Source organism: Cataglyphis hispanica, chromosome 7 (assembly GCF_021464435.1).
Source record: "Cataglyphis hispanica isolate Lineage 1 chromosome 7, ULB_Chis1_1.0, whole genome shotgun sequence".
Lineage (NCBI taxonomy): Eukaryota > Metazoa > Arthropoda > Insecta > Hymenoptera > Formicidae > Cataglyphis > Cataglyphis hispanica.
Genome location: NC_065960.1, coordinates 6023527 through 6045970, shown reverse-complemented (window position 1 = coordinate 6045970; position 22444 = coordinate 6023527). Strand labels below are relative to the sequence as shown.

Here is a 22444-nt window from a genome sequence, read left to right as displayed (position 1 = left end):
TGAACTCGATTCGCTCCGGGATAGAAAGAGAAAGAGGAGGAGAACACGAGAAGGGAAGGGAATGATGAAGAGAGGGATGGACACGGGACGGGAAGAGCAAGGAGGAACTTCCTCTGATCTCACTGATTAGATTACGATGGTTAATTTAGAGTAGGGTGAGGCACAGGCTGGAAAGTCGATGAAGATGGGAGAGGACAAACGACGAGGAGATCGAAGCTACTCGATTCTGTGGAGAAGATGCGCGAACCTATGCTTTTCGCTTGGAATCAAGAGGCACGCCTTCCTAATCGACGACGACGAGTCTCATCAATCAGCAAGCACCCCAGTTTCCGGTGGGAAGAAATTATCCGAGATACGAGCAAAGATTAGGGAGAAGCGTTTCGTCGACTCGGCTTCGGGTTTCTAACGAAAGAGAATGCGAAATTGCCCTTTAACTCCAGCTCGCAATAAATTCGTTGTGTCCAAAGGAGTAATTTGCTTTCTATGTTGCAAATCAGAAAATTTCGAATGATTTCATATGTATCTCAGTTTTTATATATGTCTATTAAATTTAGATAAAATATGTCCTGTAAAATGCCATTTTCCATCTAAATTAATTGAATAAATTTTTTTTTGAGAAAAAAATTTTATCACATTTATTTAATTCGCAAAAAGATTTGCGTACTTCACGATAGCGAAGCATAAAATGAAGACAAAACCGTTTCATCAGATTTCCTGAATGGAGCAAATTAGGTGAAGGGACATAATTAACAGGATTAAAGAAATTAGAAAAAAGAAAGATACGTTCGCAAATGAACTCACGTTGCATGCAAATCGATAAAAAAGACAAGTCGAAGTCTCGTCGATAAGCTTCTCTTTCATCCCTCGCACGTAGAACACCCTGCAATCGATAATGTACCAGGCGGAGATGCACAATGGTAGTCAATAAGTGGCGAGACAAAGAAAGAACGAATCAGGGAGGCGCGACTATTTTTACAGAATTCCTACTTCATTTCCTATATATTTCCGCGTAATTCACGGCCGTTATTTCGCCATTCTCTTTTACAAATTCGATTCCACCGGCCTTTCATTATGCCCGCGATTGTTTTCGGAAAATTGGATGCTCCAATTCTTTCCAATGCAGTCCGTGCTATCGTCTACCGATTTCCGCTTGTTTCACTCGCGAGTATCGTGCTATTTTTTTGCAATTTTAGCGATGCTTTAATCATGAGAATCAACGACGAAATAAAGTCACGGAAAGAACGGTACATTACGTCCCAGAAGAGAAAACCGTTTAAGATATTAAAGAGGATATGTCACACACAAAAAATGATTCAAGTGATTCGAATTTCTAATTAAAAAAAATCTATTATATTTATTATATATGTATATATATATATATATATATATATATATATATATATATATAAAATGTTATTTTGTGTCATTATATATTATATCATATGAATACATTTCTGATTCAAATTTCTAAACTATTTGAGGACGAGACACGAGAATTCGATTAACTGTGCGATGCGCGTTAAATTTGCTTTTATTTTCAAAATCACATTTACAAATCATCAGAATGTAAAATGTATTTCAAATATGTGCACATGTCCGCGCGCGGAAATTCATAAAAATTCAGGCATATGTAGCGAAGTTTTATTGCACTGCAATGGGAAATGCGAGGCAAGATAATTAAAGCTCACTGATTACTTGGTCAAATTCACGGGATTGTCGCGAATCACACAAACACAAATCCGCCATTCGACGCGTAACACTGCATAGTAAAAACATAAAAAACCGGGAAAAGCGTGATATTGTTCGCATATCGCTATCCGAAAATTGTTTGTTGGCTTCTTATACTCCATGCGGAGACTAATTCATTTTGTCATCTTGATAAAAATTCTTTGCAGCGCGTCTATCGATTCAACATCGATCAACATTCAATGATAGAAATCGATGGCGGTATTTTTGCATTACATGGAAGTGCACTTGTGCATTTCTTTAATAAAAAAAAATATTTAACAAATGTATATAGATACATTTGTGGTTTGTAATTTAATATTCTCTTCAAAAATTTAAATCCACGTATAATAAAAGAAGAAAATTTTGAATCATTAAATTTTGAAAAAGATCGCGTAAAATAGTGAGGAAAAAAATATAGAGGCGTTATTATTAAAATAATTCAAATCCTGGCAATACTATGCTCGGAATATTATTTCATTTGTATGAAGAATAATTTAAAAACTGTACTAAAAAATACTAAAAATTTCAATTAAATTTCATTAAAGTACACACCATGAACATACGGCGTTGTTTGCGTTAACAGATAACCGACAGACGCTAGTTTAATTGACTGCATTCGCGATAACAATAACCGACCGATATATGGGGACACGTGGCGACATTTTTCCATTATCATTTAAATAGTCCGCTTACATCGCGGGTGTTGACACATAAGTATAATGTAGTAAACATTGGTAATAGTGACGACTCCGAGGCACCGCCGATTACTACCATTGAGGTGTAAATTGCACGGCGGCGCTTATCAATTATTTCTACACGGATAAACAGAATTTACCTACAGCCTGCCGATCGAGCGGCTTATTCAAAGCGGCTGTACCAAGAAATAAGATTAAAATGTCAGGCTTATTACAAAAGCCACGTGTCCCTGAGACACAAAATAGAATTCCAGCACGTAATTTCGAATCCGCCACATGACGTAATCTGCAGTCGTGAACGTGAATAAATACTCTTCAACGTAAAAGATAAATACTGGACGATAATCTTTCATAGAAATATGTATATATATGTCTTAATAGCTTCAATAAAACTATATCAAAACTTTTAATTAATTGCTTAGATATTTTATTAATACATAAAATTTCTCGTACAAGAGACTTAATTTCATGGAATTAAAGATAAAATTTAAGAAATGAAATTTAATAAATGTCAAAATGTGCGCAAACTACGGATGCACAACCACAGCTATGTCATCGTGAAAATTTAATCCAAAAGAGTCAATTATCAACTTACTCATATTGTGATTGTCCTTCTTCTGCCGATCTTTGGCAAGGGCGTGGATTTCTGCTTCCGTAAGCAAGAGAGGTTCTGGTTTAATTTGAAGCTCCGGTATATTCGTGAGACTTCCGGCCTGGCCGTCCTTCAATCCGTCACCTAAGGAGCCAGCCTCGAACGACAGTATGTCGTCCAGGAGGTCCTCAGCCTGCAATCACAAAAAAAGCATATCATACTAGATAGCATTAACTTGCGCGAAATTTCGCTGTAAAAGAATACACGTCGTATAAATTTTATAATTTTTTTTAATAATTAAGAAAAAAATATATACATATATAACGTCTCGATTCTTCACTTAACTTGTAGCATAAACGTCAGAGCATCATAATAAATCGCATAAAATATGTGAATTAATGTACGAAATATCAAATTCTACTAGATTTCAATGACTATTGTTGTTAGAAAAAAAAAAAAAAAAAAATTACATTATACAATCTATGCAAAACGACGCGCTTTTTACGAACGTTCGGTGATAAAGCGTCGTCACCTTCGTGCGACAACCAGGACTCGCTCGGTGGTTAATGCAATTTTTCCCTGAGACGGGAATCTCACGATCGACGCAAATGATCGTTCTTTTCCGAAGACGTGGAAGGAAGAGCGACGCCGAAAAAGGAAGAAATTCACAAAAGGCGCAGAGAAATCCGGAACGAAAGGTGCGCGCGTCGTTAATAATTCCTGGAGAGCGCGATCGACGCCGTTTGCTAAATCACCCTTTCAAGCCCTAAAGACTCGTTGTCTTCGGCGCGTAAAGCTCTCCGCGCGATATATCGACCGTATAATGTTATTCACGGGCTCCCCGTGATAAAATAATTCACACGTCGACATGGCTGTCGTCTCTGTCGCGAGATCCGACTCGTTTCTTCTCGCTCTCTCTCTCTCTCTCTCCGCCGAGAGTATTTATTCATCGTTCCTTCCTTCCACGTTCATTCCATTCCGCACGCAATAATATTTCATCTTAGAAACGTCGATAAGTAATCGTTCGCCGACGGACATGATACGGATTTAAGTGCCAAATACTGTTCGGTCGTTCAATGAAATGAAAGAGAACGTGATTCATAGCGATAAATCCTCGCTATGAGATAAATGATCGATACTAGTGAAAACAACGGCAAATCTTTTCATGCCATTGTCTGGGAAACGTATCTCGTTATAAATTAAAGATTACGCAGCGTTGTACTGATTTGTGCGATAAGAACAAAGTGGAAGATGCGCGAGGAAGGATAAAGATCGAATGAATGCAAAATGCATTTCCTCACGATAATATTAATCTAACTTTCATTTTTTCCTAGCTGATTTAATAATAAATTATAATGAGAATTTAATTTTCTTTATCTCTCTTAAATTATAGCTAAATGTATTTTTAAAAAAATATTTAAATATATGCTTCCAGAAAATACGTCAAGAGTCGTAACAGAATTTTTAAACAAACTGATAAAAGAGATTACTTTTAATAAAATATTCTGATTTTGTAGGCTCCAGATGACTATCATTAATCATAGCAGGAAGTAATTATATAATATTTCTCAGAGAACATTATCTCCGAAACTCAGAAAAAACTCAGAGTCGCGATGATGATCTCATGCGTCGTTACAATCCTACGAGATACGAGTCTCGAATGCAACGCCAATGCAAGTGCATTATGACTGTCGATGTACATGCAGCATGTATGTGTGTGATATTACGTAAACATTACGTAAACAATAATAAGCGAGCTCTGTGTGTGTGTGTGCCGACCTGCGGAATAACGTTTCGACGCCGACTGTTGCCGCCGACCGACACGAGATGAATCGAGTTACACGTACCTCTCGGTTCGCCGGACGCGCTTTGACGCGAGCGAATCGACAAAAGCCATGGCTGTGAGCGAGAAACACGATAATTGTATAATAGCTCAGACGTACTGGAGCAGATGTACTGGGTATACTAAAAGTTGCGCATCTTTTTCACGCGATTAAAAGACGTTAAAACTCCAACTAATCATAAGATAATTCGCCGGAAGGCATCAATCAATTTAAAAATAATTAAAAATTAATATCAAATTAGAACCGCCATCAATATCAAATAGAATGTTAATTACATAACATTTTAATTAGTTACAAAATATATTAAGATATACATTTAATATGATTAAATATTAAGGCATAATTTTGTATAAAGAGAACAGCACATATAATAAAATATCAATTAAATCGACGAAAAATGAAATTATATTTAGTCATTAAAAATTACACTATTAACTTTGCTGACTCATTCAAATTATATCGTTATGACAATAATAACGAGACAACTTGTAGAAGCAAGAAAATGCGCATGCTGAGAAAGAGATAATTTCGAAACACGATGGCAAAGATGAATGACGCGCGCGCCAAGATGAGATGCGAATAGATGGATGACAGAGACAACTTTGATCGCCGCTGTGGTCAATGAAACCGCGTCGAAAGCGAAGGCGTGATCGGTGAAAGGACTATAATGTAGAGTATATACGATACGCGCGATCAAAGTGAATTGCCCCTGCAATACGAGCGCCCGGATAATAATATCTGCTCGCGATTTAACATTTAACTTCGAAGCGGTATTTTTACCACGAGATCCTTTTCGTGTAAATACGTATGTGAGATAATTAAAATTATTTTTTCATTGAAAGATATATATACATTCCCTTTTTAAATTTTTATTATATTACTTTAAAATCTTTCCTGTCTCTGTTATACAGTTTTTTTTTTTTGATTGCGCGTATTAAAGTTTAGGAAACGCGTATTAAAATTTTACTATTCCATATTGCATCCTGCATAATTCGGTTGCAAGCTCTAATAACATACAACAAAATGCAGTCGTTAATGCGGAATTCTATTGAATATTTATGCCGAATTTTGATCTGGCCAGTTGATATTAACCGAGGATAAAGTCACGGGCCGGCTGCATCGGGCGGCGCTTTATTTCGAGGCTCCTATGTCAATTTCGTGAATTATGCAGCAACGCGTGCGCGATTCTCATAAAAGCAATTGGTGAAGACCTGCCGGCTCGTTAAGCACGAAAAAAGAAAAAAAACGCGCGCTACACCTCGTTAAACGTCACCCGGTCGTTAATGGACAGCCGTTTCGCCGCTCTCGCACACCATATATATATATGTATACCACTGTACGTAACGTAAACGAATCGTCTTTAAAGATCCGCGTTACGACTGAAACAGCCTTGGCCGTAGAAACGCGAATGGCTCCGTTTTCAATTATCGAATGCGCGATGTCGAACAGAGAGTTCGTTAATTAGGTACATTAAAATATGAGGTGCGATAAAAAGAGGCGATCGATTTCTCTGTCACATCAGCAAGTGACATTTTTCACGTACCAATTTTTGTCTTGTCTTCTTTATAATTGTACCTGCAATATTTTTTCGATGGTTCTCAATTAATGGATATTATTTTTAAATAAACCACCGCATATCTTTAATGGAAATATTATAATATGTATAGTTTTCCCTAAACTTATGTAAAAAAGGAAAGTTTTTTTAAACTTGAATCTATTTCTTCTAATATCGCGTCAAAATTTTCATTTAATTGTAAAACTGTACTGTAAAAAGAATAGTTATACTATTTAACCGATATTATCGGTTAATATCGGTTAAATAGTACAACCACGCCTGCGAATTAGAATTATCAACGAATCATTGAGCGGCGAGCGAGGCGAATTGAAGTGACAGGAAGCAATTGCGTCTACGATTGCATAACGAACAAAGATTATAATTGCATACAATTAAGTACCGCAAGCATGGGAGATAATGTTAGAATGGCTTTAATTAATTCCGGTCGCGTAAGATGTCCGATCGCACGGCAAGAAATCGCGACGAGATGCAGTCCTTATTCCGTTATATTTATCTCATATGATCTGCATCTATAATACTTATCCGGCTTTGAGACAGAGAAAAAGATTAGCAAAATTAGAATGACGTTAATCATAATCGTAAATTATGTTAAGGAGGAAGTATATACTTGGATTATGACCTTGTTAACATATTTAAATAATAAAAACAAATTATTGGTAATAATTAAAAGCGTATATGTGGTACACATGTACGGTGAAATAAATCATGTTTAAACTCACTCGTGCTTATCGCAGATGTTTGATCGAACGTATAGCGACCAACGAATCTCTATGAGCAGAAAGATAAAAGCATCCATTTTTCTTTACCCATCGCATTTCATAAAATGTGTGTACTCCCATCTATGTAAATGAAAACACTTTTTACATGCATGTTGTACGTTACATACGTGTAACGGCGGTGTTATGCAAATTCGTATACGCGGCACGTTCGGTAACCATTATTCATACCCCTCCACGCTTCAGAAAACGAGTTTATGGTTCGTCAAGGCGCCCGTATTCAATAGAATTCCGCATTAACGACTTCGTCGGAAAAATTCGTATCAATATGGATGCACCGCATTGTGATGCAAAGAATTAATATCGCGTTAAGTAATAGCTTCGACACCTGCTGCATTAATGTCATCCTGTCATTAATGTCATTCGATATTGAAACTAAAACCTTTCTTGTCACATTCAATAATATTTACCGTTATCATTGAAAAATACATTTATATAAGTATCAAGAGAAATTTCTCTAGTTGCATTTCTTTGATAATTTCAGGTCCATCTTTTCGTAAGTGAAAATTTGTTCACTGTAGTCGCATTGTTAATTCCTAACATTTTGAAATTTCCAAAATTTAATGTATCGGGGCATGTAATACGCGTTGAATGTTTGAATTACGTCAGACTGAAACGGATTTCATAACAGATTTGTGCAACAGTGCGTTCGTATAATTATATACGTGTTTATTTTACATTAATATCTATCTCGATAATCACAATACATGTCGTCCGCAGCGCGAACAATGTAATAATATTCGCCGCAGTTTTTGGCAACGCACTTGTCAATGCGCGGCTATATGCGTGTGTGTAATTAAACAATTTTCACACCCCGTCGATCAGCGACGCGATATAGTAATGTGCTCATTAGTATCACTTACATACGTCACGTACGTGATGCAGCATCATTATCGTGAAACGCAGTCTCTCCACGTTGACACCTACTCATCCGGATTAACGATCGACCAATCGACTACCAAATTACGATTTTAACGCCAGATTCGGAAAGGAAGATTTTCAAATATTATTATATATTTTTTTTACAAATGCAATTTAATCCGCAAGAATTTAGTTAATATTTAGTTGAAATTAGTTTTTCTTATCACAATTTTTATTATCTTATAATTTTATCGAGTTAAAAATCGCTCGCACGTATAATCGTAAAAAATTGAAAAGATCGCGACGTGAGAGATCGATGTACTTGATTCCGACATTTCCTGCGCGCTCGATTACACGCCTGGCAATGAGTTCTGATGATAACAGCATTGTTCGTCGCGATAAACCGAGGGAACGGCTGATCTGTGTACACGGAAGTACACGTAATCAATACGATCGGAAAATTGAATATTTATCGCATCCTCGTGTGTGTGTATTTGTGCGCGCGTGTTCCGGTACGCGTGTTTCGTGTTAACTATTACGCACTCTTTTCCGGCTGTATAGCGCGATATCATCACGAATCACGAGGTAAGCACAGGAAATACGCTCATCAAGACACGCGCGCGCAAATTTTTCCATTTGCATATTCTCCGTGACTGCAACATGTTTATCCGATTTCAAATGGGCCACGAAATGGCGAAGAATGACGAGAAAAGAAAAAAAAGAAAAAAACACGCCTCTTTTGCGATACCTCCATAATTTGACCAACTTGCACGATTACTTACAAAAGCCGTGTGTTGTACGTTACGCGGAAATAAATTTACATACAAAAAATAAACATAACTAATATTTTGAAAATATTTCGACTGTAATATTTTGCGCAAAATAAAGAACTTTAAAATTTAAAATACAACAATTTTTATATTTCGATATATCGAAACATATACTGTAGTCAACATATTTATTTCAATAGTGTGTAAAACGTCATTCAACATTACTTTGCATCCACTGCGTTAAGCTAGAGAGAACATAAATCTGTGTCAAGCCGAAGCGCTAAGCGCTTAATGACACATTTATAATACGGTATAATACGCGATGAAAATTTCACTCAGTAAATCGTAATCAGCGCTCATTGGTGTGTAACATTAAGTAATAAGCGACGAGTCACGTTGGCAATGAACAATACACAATATTCAACGCCCACAACGAATTGGCAGCTGCATCGGCAAGGCCGGCAGTCACTATAATTACATCTTCGTGAAATGCATTTCTTCTCTTCTCGTTCGCGACGTTCTCGCGTTCGAACGCGAGAGGGGAGGGGGAGGGGGGGGGGCGGAAGGGTTTTGAATTCTCGGGGGCGTTTCTGAAATATTGCAATGCATTAGCGGCACGCGATACCTCGATTTCGCGCATCTCGAAGAAATGCAGGTGAATGGATAAACAACGGTGGAGCACTTAAGGCGCGAACGAAAACGCGTTATCCTTCGAGGAATGTGCCTCACGTTTATCGAATCACATTTTTCACAATCCATTCATTCTTCCTCTTTTTAACGGATATGTTAAAAACATAAATTATGTTAATTTTTAAAAAGAACGAATGAATAGTTGGATGAAATGGCTGCGGTGTTTTTACGTGTATCTGTTTTTTCAAAGAAAATTGATAAAATATCTAATGTGAAAAATGCAACCATTTCGCAGTCTCTTTATGTTCTCTGTAAAGAGAAAAATGTGTTATAAGCTGCTATAAATTTTTATTTTACCGACTTACGCCGCTATTTTCCTTAGAAGTACGGGTGCATCAGGATATTGTCTAAATTTTTTAAAGCCACTAGAGCAGGATAGAATCGCACAACGATGGCCGAATTGCTATCTAACGTACGGCATCTTAAAATATAGTGATGGCGGTATCAAAAACGAGGCATAACGCTGACCTTTATTACGAAATAAGGGTCGGTAAGGTTTCTCTCGCGTGATAAGGCAATACAGGTGTACGATATTTCATCCCGTGGCAACAGCAGTTAGTATGCCCGTCAAGTATACCTTTTTCCTTATACGCTGCGCTCATAAAAATCTGTTTCTGACGTTCGATGTGATTTCGAGATGAAGGCGAGCGCCAGCGTATAAAAGATACTTCTTACTTTATCTCGGCATAATTTTACATAACGCGAAACAGGCGGTTATATTAAATAAGGTAGACGTCGCGTTATGCGTGATCTTGGACCGGAGATGGGCGGCATATCAGCAAGGTCAATGCTGCAAATTAGGAGCATTGCCGGTTATCTACATTGCCTCAAGATGGATACGCGCCAACTCCCCCGCACCTGGATTTATCTCGCAAGAGCGTCTCGCCTGCAATACGTTTTCCGTTTGAAATCGCACGAAATCGAGGCACGTGGGGAAATTTAAAAAAATAAAAAAACTGATACTCGAGGATGATACTGGCATGCAGCTTGAAGAAATATCCTTTTAATTTTCTTACTAAATATAATCAAGATTACGCATTTCGTATTCACATTGTAAAATTTCAATAAAATTCAGCGTGTGATGAAAAAAAAAAAAGAATAAAAAAATTATGTTATTCTTCTCGGACGACTCGATGCTCCGGAGTTATGAGAGATGCAACGTGAGAAATGCGTCGAAATTTACTAGTCATCAATCTTGGAGCGAGCACAATATGTTAGTGCGATACATTCACTATGTCCGGCGTAATATTACCCCGTCGTCGCTGTCGAATCGATTGCGCGTAATTTCCATAATCCGTCATCGTCAAAGCGCCTTCTCCTTTGCCATAAATGCTCGCGTTAATTCCGAATATCAATCGCGGCCCGGTTATCAACGTTACGAACGCGCGTTAGCGCGTTACGGACTCGTATAAGCGCGTAGATAGACGGTATCAAAGCAAGATTGCCCGTACAAATGTGGAAACATTACCGGCTATCTGCGTTTCTTCGCGCGGCGAGAACATTATATCGTTCGCACTTTCAGGAATTTACCGCTTTTGATTAATCTCCGCCGTATATTTCCTCGCGCGATATTACGACACTGCCGTTGCAAGCGTCTCGTATTTCGCCGCTACGCCACTTACTCTACACTTACTCTCCTTGGCATTCTGCATTGTTATTCGGATATTTTTATCTCTGCTTATGAAATTATGAAAATCTTATTCATTATAAGGTATTACGAGAGACGCTTAACAATTTAATATTGCGTAAAAATAAAGATATAAATAAAATTGTCGCGATTAGAGAAATTCATTGCAAGATTTATAAAATTCTTTACAAGTGTTTCTAGAAATATTGCAGAATTATATGTATAATGATTCTGTTATACATCGATTAAAAAAACGGACATTCACATGGGATGTGGTAATAATAAATATAAACTATTAAAATTTTTTCGTGGATTGAATTTATATTGCAAGTAGGTCGATAATGCTTTTAATCTGTTCAATTTTCTATTGTATTCTATTGTATAGTCGCGACAGGAAAATTTACTTTCCTATCTACGTATATAAAAAAGCACAATAAAATGTGAGCCGTTTATGGGTAAACGTGGTCGCGTAATCTAGTAAACGTGCTATACAACAGAATTTGTCACGGCTTTTGTTTCTTTCCAGGTCACGTTTACTACCCTAAAGAATTATTATACCAGGGAAGAGATACTCGATCCGTAATACACATCCAACTAACTGGCACCAAGTACCAAGTGATACCCCAAGGCGAGGCCTCAGTCTTGAATGTCGCGTGTGCGCCGTGCACGCTGCAATGAGCGAAATTACGCATAATTTGACATTTGATACTGCCGACTCGTCCGTGGCAGAAGCAAACTCGAATCTCGCAACCTCTTATTCGTTTACAACTGTGTATCGAGTGTTATAAAGTACATATCTGAGAAATGACATATCACACACCCGTGGCGCACACCATTTTTTTGTTCCTTTCCAAATTTATAAATATCTACTTGTCGTTAGCGCTCTTAATTTTCAATTTTAAATATCTTTGTAAGCAAACCTCAAACATAGATAACGTATTAAAATAAAATCCAATTAGAGTTAAACGAAACGAAATATCTTATTATCCATTTCAATGGCGTATAATTTTTTTAATTTTTTATATCTGTGCTCTCGACAGAATAATGAGATATACCTTGCATCTATATATAGATCTGAAAAGAAAATTATCATCGAAAATTACGCGAAATACTTATCATCGCGTATATGCGAACGCGCATCCGCAAGTACACAGAACGCTACCTTTTTATCTCGAAGCGTCAACCTAATTATCGTTATTATCGCGCGGCATTATGTAACGAGGCTACATCGTCGACGCTTTATTTGAGGACACATGTAACGTCTTCTTCTTGGACCGAATATATGTGTGCGCGCGCGACGTCTCTAATGTTATGTCAGTTTGAAGACCGATTCGAGGATTTCGCGTGCATTATATCATTATCCTGATCGCAGCGTATCGTTACGATGTTCATCGGATGTGGATTACGTGAACGCGATGGCCGACCAGCTCGCATCCGGTGCACTCGAAAGGGAACGCATCCTTTTTTTCTCTATATTTCTCTCTCTCTCTCTCTCTCTCTCTCTCTCTCTTCTCACGTCAACGCGTTTCCGATATACACGCGTATGTCGGAATTTCCTCTCCATCAAAATCCGACGATTCATTCTACGACGATTCATGAATTCCCACCGCGAGACAGGCAGGATGTAGATTATTAATCCGTGAGTGTGCGTGTGATTATTTTCGACGGAAATACGAGAGATAACTGTGTTATTCCGTATTTGTTTCTTAATCGTTAGATATGTGTATATGTAATGATCAATAAATGTCAAAACAAAAACAATAATATCTTATGTATGTATAGAACTACTGTGTGATCGCCGAAACTTTTATTGTCGAAAAGTATATATCATTATTAAAGAAAAATGCGTATGTGTGTATGCGTGAGTATATGGATTTTTTTTTTTTTTTTCAAATTGCTAGGAGCAAATAACATGACAAAAAGCTAATCTTATATCCGTAATAACGAGTCAAATTGTTTTGTATTTTACGACGTCTCAAATTTTACATTGTTATTTTCATCTAAATTGACAGTTTCAAGCACTGTACTTACGTGTCAAAACATATATTGCGAAAAGAATGCTTTCAACTGACAGATTATCAGTATTATACGTGACAATTCGCATAGATAGGAAGAAAAAGATATACGTGACATCTCGTAGATTGGCGTGTCGAAACATGCCATTGATAAAACGATTAATCTACCGATTGACTATGTGCCTGTCATTCGATTGAAATGTAAACAGACTGCTGGTAATTGTTTGTCGAACACAAATCCGAACTTCATCATATCTAAAGCTCGAAAATTGACTTCGATTAGTACTTAATTATTCAGAAAAATTATTCAGATAAATTATAAAATTTTGCGCAAAATTACTCGCATAATAAAATTTGTAATTTAAAAAATAAAAAAAGTTCCAAATATATTGTCTGCAAATTAAAATATTTGTAAACTATTGTAATTTAATTTTCAAAATATAATTGCAAAATCAATAAAAAATCAATTTCAAATAATTTCCAAATTATATGATACTTTTTTCAATTGTACACATACGCACAATTACTTTTAAACAAAATAGATTCAAACTAATGCGCTCATATATTATTCTTGCCTATTTATATTATAATAGCTATTACAATATTCGAGCTTTTATATGTAAAAATGAAATATTCGATTAATTTTATATGCAAAATAATTTAAAGATATATTTTGCTGTTATGGTGGGATTTAAAAAATAAGCACGTAATTAATTAAAGTTGATTGAAAAAGCTGTAATGTTAATGACAGCAATTACAGCAAGAAAAGATATGTTTATCTATGATACGCTGTATCTTATCATGAAATACGCAAAAACACAAAATCGAGATCATGTTGGAAGAAAAATTCTTCGTCGCTCGAATGGAAATCGCGGAACGCGGAGAACGCGACGCGATTATCGAAACAACCTGTTAACTCTTCATGCTGCTTGCACGGTAATGACGGCATGCTCCAAGTGCATGCATCGTCGTCGTGAAAACGAAAGTTACGACCCGATTAAGGCAAAATGTAATTTTCAACATAACACTTAGAGTGGTAATACGTGTACTAAATTGATCGCTTTCAGACCAGATAAAGAGAACGAATGATAGAAATTAGTCAAAATGAAAGTTAAAAATGAAAGTTAAACAGTATTTATGTAATACCATTCGTCTCTACCTTGAATATTGACGGTTACCTTGAAAGCTTCCTACCTCTAGATATTCAATGTTGAACTCAACAGTCATTTTTACGAATTTTTCAGCCTTGACGCGAGATTAAAAAGTCAATGAGAAAAAAAAAAAAAAAAGATCTAAAGCAAATGTTTTCCGCAAGTGCTGGCCGTATCCGTTTTTATTTGTCGATCACACTGAATGTAATCTAAAAATGATATTTATCCACATCGTCGCGGCGAAGGCCACATGGTGTCGAAAATGCGTGACAATATTTGATTATCTCTGAGATTAGTGTGCCGGTGTGCCCGCGGAACGGAGGGGGGAGAAGGGGCGGATAATCTCTAACTCACTTCACTCACCTTACATCTCCGCGTGATAATGTTAAACACCGGCATGATGCAGCGGCGACCGTTGACAACCGACACGTGCTGCTCGCAAAGCTGTCACTTCCAGTCGATTTCTTTCCGAGTATTATCGATGCACTAGCTCCGGGGATTCTGCTGGCGCGCACGATGTTCGCCGGTCGATCTCCGATTCCGATCAATCGAGCGAACAGAACGAGGCAATCGCACCGAAATAGTTCATGTTCGTTGTTTTAATCGATTTAAATACTAAATTAAACTCCGATCGATACAGCGTAAGTCGTCTCTCGTATCTCGTATGAAAACGCATCGAATTTGTATATTTAATAGTTCGTAAAGATGTACACCGCGCGACCCACTCGATGCAAAAAAAAAAAAATATATGGCGAACTCTAGAATTACGAAAGAAGATGAAATATCGGAGGCTAAATAATTCTTTTATTGCGATCAATACGCAATGTCATTCCGTGTCAGCGATAGTCGTCGATTGTAGTATCTCGAAAGACACTCATTTAATCACTATCAGCGATCAGATAACAATATCTTGATGTATCAAAGATCTTGAAGCCTCCAGACTATTGGAATTAATTTTTCCGAATTAACTAATTTCATCAATTTTTCTTGTACGATCGAATTTGATGCGCGCTGTCATTCTGATACCAAACGATATTTTTGACAATGATGCTTCCATCAGTCGTTCTCGTAATTCTCTTTTTCAATTGACACACACTGTCAACAATTAGACTATCAACAATGTCGAGAATGTCAAAATACTCGCTCCGAAATATCCGAAGTAGCTTTTCAATCCGTCACGGCTTTTTTAGTCAAGCGACGAACTCGAGACACATAGCTCTAAGACGATGCTTCTTCTCTGCGATGATTGTCAGCAAGTTACTACGCAAGTTACGACGCTCTTGATGCTTGCCTAATCAGCGCGCCGGCAATTAGATAACGAAACCGTATCGTTGTCAACCGTACCTGGTTAAATCTCACGTTTCTTTTTATTCGATGCGATTCTCTCCGGATGCAATGTCGTCTCCTTTCCTCGCTCCAGACGTCTGTTTCGTCGGAGAGACAATCGCAATTGGGTCGATCGATGACACTTTCATCGTCAGGATGGACGACACGGCCGCGCCGACGACGACAAGGAGAAGCACATTTTCCTCGATCGTTCGCTCGCTTTGTGCGTTTATCGATTCCCACTGCGTTTCGCCTACGAGCTCAAGAGTTCCGACTCAAGGTCGCGGCTACCAGATAACACCCGCCACCCACCTCTTGATCCGCACTCGTTTAATCGAGAGCGATATTCGAGAGCGATATTGTCCGATGATACGGATAACCTAAATCTGAAGCGTGTCGTGCTCTTCTACTGTGTACACGTTTTAAAACGACGAGATAACACAGAGGCGAAAAGATTCCGATAGAGAATCGTAATCAAAATTATAGGAACATTGGAGATCATTGAGTGTCTTTTTTCGAAATCTCGAATGATTTCTTTTTATAAACTTCGATGATTTGAGTTACAGATATTTGGCAGTTATTAATGTACTCTATGGTTTAAATAAGAGAGAAATATACATCACGATAAAATTATATTTCGAAAATAATTCGATTATAAATGGAAATTTTATTAATACGCAATTTTTAAAAACTGTTCGAATTATATAAACTTTGAAGCCGATAGATCCTTTTTCTCGTTTCGCGGAATCGTTTACGGAAAGTTTGCAATGACACATATGTATATATTCGGAATTGTCGCTACTCGGCGCCGGTTATACTCCGATGAGTTGGCAAGGACAAGGTGCGAGGTCACGCGAGGAAAACTCTCGAGGAAATCCTTGCGTTATTGGAAACAACAACGAAACAGAGAGAGAGAGAGAGAGAGAGAGAGAGAGAGAGAGAGAGAATCTACTGATTAAATCTATCAGTACAGTTGTCCACATTCTCAAGGCTGTCACATTTAATTTATATATGCCGTCTTCGATGTGAATCGAGTTTTTACCTCTCGATATATCGTACCTGTATAACTTCGCGATCGCGTAGTGAAACGAATAAATTTACCGTGAAATTTTGTAACGCGACGCCTTGTAATGCTTTCACTCGTCCTTTTCAAGCGGCACTACACGCTCGAAGAACAAAGTCTCAAGTTATATTCGCGGACTTTCCTCTGACGCTCCTCAATCTTCTCCTTTTATAATTACGATCACTAGATCCGACCGCTTTATTAGCGGTCCTTATTTAACGAAATTGGTGGATAAAAAAGATCGACAGTTTATTACCTCCTCGTTTCCGATGAGCACAATCATAAAAGTCTGGAAGGAAAACACGGGGTGTCCTTGACGACGCGACTTTACGGCACACGCGCACGTTAAAAATGTAATCGCTGGCTATAATTCGCGTTTGAAAAGTCGCGTCTTTCCCGCACAAAAAAACAGACACACACACACACACACACAATCCGGGAATCCAAATAAATCCTTCGACTAATGTTCGCGGGAAAAACGACGCACTTCGATCGACTTGTGTAATTCTTCGCTGACAAACATACGCGCGAGACGTGCGCGTCGTCGCAAGGCACGGCACCCTGCGCACCCCGTGCGTTAGTTATCGATCAATTGATACGCGCGCGCGGGTGACGGTGGCGTCGCGAGCAAAATGTGCCGGCGAGAGAGCGCGCGCGGTTCGAAGGCCGCGTAAACTCGCTCGCTTCGCGTGAGTCACGACGACGTTTGTACGTAGACGGAGCTAAATGGCCGACTGGTCAACAATCGCGCGAAACACACCTCTCGGAGGACAATAGGACGCGGCGGCGCGCACGATTGCGCGCCCACCAGGAGCAACAAACAACACACACCTCGCGACGCGACGACGTACTCGTGCTCTGAACATAGCCAGCCAGCCCGACCGGCAGCGCTTCGTTCGCGCGTCAGCCGCTCGGCCGTTTCCGTCAACGCTCGGCGGTCCTCGGTTCGCGCGCCACGCGCTCGCCGTTCACTCGATCGTCGACGGCCGCCGCAACAGGTTGCCGTCAGTCGTGTACTGTGAATTAAACCGATCGTTTTTAGAAATTTGATTCGCCTCACCGAAATAGATTTTCGCTGTATACATATATGTGTTTTCTTTTTACGTAAATAAAGCTTGAAAACATTAACAAAAAAAAAAACATTCTGTAGAAACTGCGACAAAAAAATGGAAATGCTTTTAACTTCTATCGAATTTATTGAAATAAAAAAACAATAAAAAGATTATTTTTAGGAGATTTAATGTTTTTTTTTTTTTAGTATTTTTTGGCGATACTTGAAGAATTATTACAATTAATTAGACACTAATAATTGCGCTCAATTTTCATTGACCTCCTTTTGAAATAATATTTTTTTTAAGACTAATTGTATTGAAATTACTTGGATTATTTCAATTAGTTTAATCTTATCGAATAAAAGCGCGATATGTAGGATTTTGTATCTCTCCTTACGTAACTACCGGGAAAATAGATAGTCGGTACAAGCAGACGACGATGGAAATCTAACAAGCGTGTTGCAAATGTTTCACAGTAGTTACGTCAAAGTATTGAGATATAACATGTTATCTTACTAGTCTATGATGTTTGTGAGAATTACTTAGAATCATGACTGTTTATAACTCAAACCCAGAAATTCTGTACTCGTCATCGAAAACAAGATGATGGCGTATGTATGACATTAGTTATGAATAACGATATAAATAAATTTTTCTTCAAAAACAGTTATATGTATGTAGTAAATTATTAGTTTCTGTTATCATTCTTTTCTTGAAATATTCTCTAAAGGATTCACCTGCGGATGATCGAAAGAAAAGCGTTAACAGGTGTTGATAATATTTTTACGGTCTTCTTATATAACGTACATTTATCTCGTACGTTTATACAATTATGTTCGAGACACTGCGCAAATCATATGGTCATTAAATTTCAGGCCAAGATCGAAAAAGATTTAATATGTTTTAATTTTTGTCTACTCAAAATTCGTACGCATTATTAAAGCAATTTTTTTAAACATGAGCGCAAATATAAATGTCATTTGTAGCGGAGGGACAAGATTTTATTACGTATATAGATTACATATGTAGATTGCAACGTCCCGACAACTTCTATTTGTTTTATACGCCGTAATGTCGCTATTCTTATCAAGATATGCTTTGTAAAATAAAGTATGTTAAGAAGATGATAAAATGAGATAATAACAATAAAGCGGAGGTTTAAAAGTCAAATACCTACGTCGCATAATCTGGAAAGTGGGGTTTGATAAGATCATAGAAATAAAATGCAAATACTGATTATCGATGTCGAGAGGAAGATTACACGAACAAACATCGATACTCATTTTTTGTCGCATGTATGTACATACAACTCTTTTGTAACAAAAGTTTGAGGACAACTCTATGTATATACGTATGATCTCGAAAAAGAAAACGATTTTCAGTTTACATTGTGCCTATTTGCTTTTTATAACTCGAAAAGATATAATTGTGTCGTTTGTTACATTATAAAAAACTCAATACATTTTTATTTATTATGATAAAAACTATATAATAAATTTTTCATGTAATATATTCAAAATTTAAGATTTTTCTAAAATATGCAATATATGCAATATTGCAGAATGAACAATTTCTACACATTATGTCACATTTCTTGTAATTTACAGAGGATAATAAATTTCAAGGAAAATGGAAACATTGATGGGAACATCGCACATATTTTTCTCTCTTTCTCTTTTTCTTTTTCTCTCTCTCTATCATGTGTGTTTTTACTATACGTCTATGATATATATGAATCAGCAAGACACATCATCACAAAAAAAAATTCAGATGTAGGTTCTTTCTTTCACCTAGCATTACGTATTCCGAGCTCGCGTTACAAATACGAGACACTCGATTTGGTTACAGAAGCAGCTCTCGTATTTGGTAAGCGCGATCTATCGACGTCACTGAACTAGAGTCGCTAACCGAGCAGCGCAATCGACTGAAATACTGCAGAAGGCAGGAACGGCGGTAGGGAATATTTAGATGGAGTTTGTCGGACGCGAAGAGAAAGACGGGGAGAGAATATCTATTACATAACGGAGCCTAAATGTTCGCGTCGCCGCTAATTTATGATTCTTCGTTCCGAGCCGCCTTCGTCGACGATGCGCTTGGCGCTATGGAAACTAGAATGTATTTCGATCGCAATGAAAGATTTATGCTGATCGATTCCGGGTCCAGCAATGTGTATTTATATTTTATCTATAAATTGATAATAGCTTTGCTGTCTCGCGCGACGACCGACCGAATAAATCGTGTATGAAATGAAATATCAAGCAGAAAGCGTTTTACTTGAAATAAATTCATATAATTTAATTCATCTAAAAAATCAAATTTTTATTTTTATTTTTTTTTAATCTAATCAAGAAACCTTATTTATATCTTATTATAGAGAGAGAGAGAAAGGGAGAAAGAGAAAAAGGTTTTTGAAATTATTTTCTTTAAATAAGTACTCTAATTAATACAGTTAAGTTAGATACTTTTTTATCTTCTTCTCTGTCGTTGTTTCCTTAAACTTGATCCTTAAAAATAAAAATCTGTATATGCTAATATGAAGCGTAAAAAGCATTAATTAATTTGCTGTGAATTATACAATTCGGACGGTGAATCCTGTTGAATATATATCAGGCGAAACTGTTATATATAAATGCGAGCATACAAATGACATTTCTGCATTGCAACAGGTGCAAATATGAGGGTCATATTAAGACCCTAAGCTATTCAAACTACAATGTATTAAAAGCTTAAGACCTGCATACATTGTGAATATATCAGGCCAATGAAAATTAAGCCTATATCACATTGACTTCCAAGATTTCGCAATTTTAAAATATCCTAAGCTCAAAATAACATTTAAAAAAATGATAAAAAAGCATAGGAAAATTCTCAGTTTCCAGAAGCACTGTTAATTATTACAGAAATTGGAACAGTAAATAATATTCATCATTGTAAGAAATTCATAGATGTTTGTGAAACTTTAACTTTATAAAAATAACCTTGATAGAAATTAATAACGAACACACTCGATACACGAACCGTGTAACGAAGATTAATTGCGCTCAAACGGTCACGATATCGGCGACGCATCGAGATCATCATTCTTCACACGATAAAATCTCGAGAATAGAATCCATTCAAATATGCTTGCACAAATATACTTTCCCGAACAAGAGACATCGTTAAAATTGTAGATGCGCGATGATAACGTGACCGAGAGAGACGCTAAATGCGTCGTCTCTTTTACGATTATTTTTATGACTGTTCAACAGAGACCAGAATTTCTTCATGTTCGCGAATGCGAGCCGAATATCAAAGCATAAGAAATCGCTACTTGGTGCTATCTGTCTCGAATGGCGCAATCGAACGAACCGAAAGTAAAAGCGGCCTCCATTTTGAATAATGGATCAGACGGGCGCGTTTCGCGGGACAAAGTAGATATTTGCGGCATTCGCCGACAAGGGACAAAGTGCTTTTAGTCGAATACCCGCCTGTAGCAATTTGCGCGATGCATTCGTCGGCATATATCCTCGATTATTATGGACGTTCGGCATCGTCGATACCGCGAGAATATTCAATATCTCTGAAGCCCTACAAAGTGGAATGACGTTTCGGCGAGTGCACGATTACTTTCGAGCCTTGTGTATGTAGTGCCGCAGTATCGACCAGCTTTATTTTATTTTAATGAGGTATTTTTAAAGAAGTTATCATTCGTCTTCACAACTTCATCAACTGTTGATCTCAGTATTCCAAACATAGTGGTTGACACAATGTCAGTTTGACATTTCGATTTTTCTCTTTCTACTTTTTAATTATAACTTTCACTTGATAAGGACCAAAACCATATGGTCGAAACGTCGTGATATAATAATCAAACAATAAATTGCCAGTTTGGTCGTATAAACACTTGTTTATTAATTTATTTACTGGCGACATTTTTAAAATTAAACATAATAAAATCTATTTATGTAGTTTCGTTGTATGAAAAAATTGCTTTTCATTCAACAGCTGCACTTTTAACGTGAATATCTTATGCAAATAATCGCAATTTATTCCATGTGTCTGTGTTTCGTAAGTTTTTTCCTCCTACAAATGTAGCCTGAACTCGTTTGATTTCCGAAAAGTTCGCGACGCGGAAGAGTTTAATCAACATGAGAAAAAAATTGCAAGTGAGAAACTCGAGCATGGATTAACAGGAAACGTGGTAAATGTAAACATTTATCGAGAGTATCGCTCGCGACACCCGGTATATGTGAGCGGGCTACGACGGATCAAAGAATCAATTTAAAGGCGGCCGCTCGTGGTATGTGGTGTGTGTGTGCGTGTGTGTGTCGTGCGTATGTGTATATGTATGTACGTACATCATCGTCACCAAAAACAATTTCGCTTTATTAAGAGCCCCGGGATCGTAAAGATGATGAGTTAACGAGCCACCAGCTCGTTTCTTATACACATTTATATACCGGGTACTACTATTGTGCGCAACACAAAAATTCATTCGTATTATTATAGCTTGCGGTACAGGAGGATTAGATAGATGTTGCAAATATATGTGTATAATCTTCAGGTCAAAGATTTTATAATTCTTTTTGACAAAAATCGCACGAATTAATTGCGGCAAAAATTTCTACGTCAACGGCAAGTCGAGAAGAACGCGACGCAAAGGTCCCTCTCAGCGCGCGTCTGATGTGTCAAAGTT

The 22444-nt window shown here is 37.4% G+C and overlaps 1 protein-coding gene across 2 annotated transcripts in view; it reads right to left on the bottom strand.

Annotated features, from left to right (window-relative positions):
- LOC126850816 (microphthalmia-associated transcription factor) overlaps window positions 1–22444 on the bottom strand; it is a 67614-nt gene that overhangs the window by 21489 nt on the left and 23681 nt on the right. For both annotated transcript variants that reach the window (XM_050594173.1, XM_050594172.1), the window contains exon 4: window positions 3019–3208. In XM_050594173.1, coding sequence (XP_050450130.1) covers window positions 3019–3208 — 190 coding nt within the window. The remainder of the gene's footprint in view (window positions 1–3018; window positions 3209–22444) is intronic.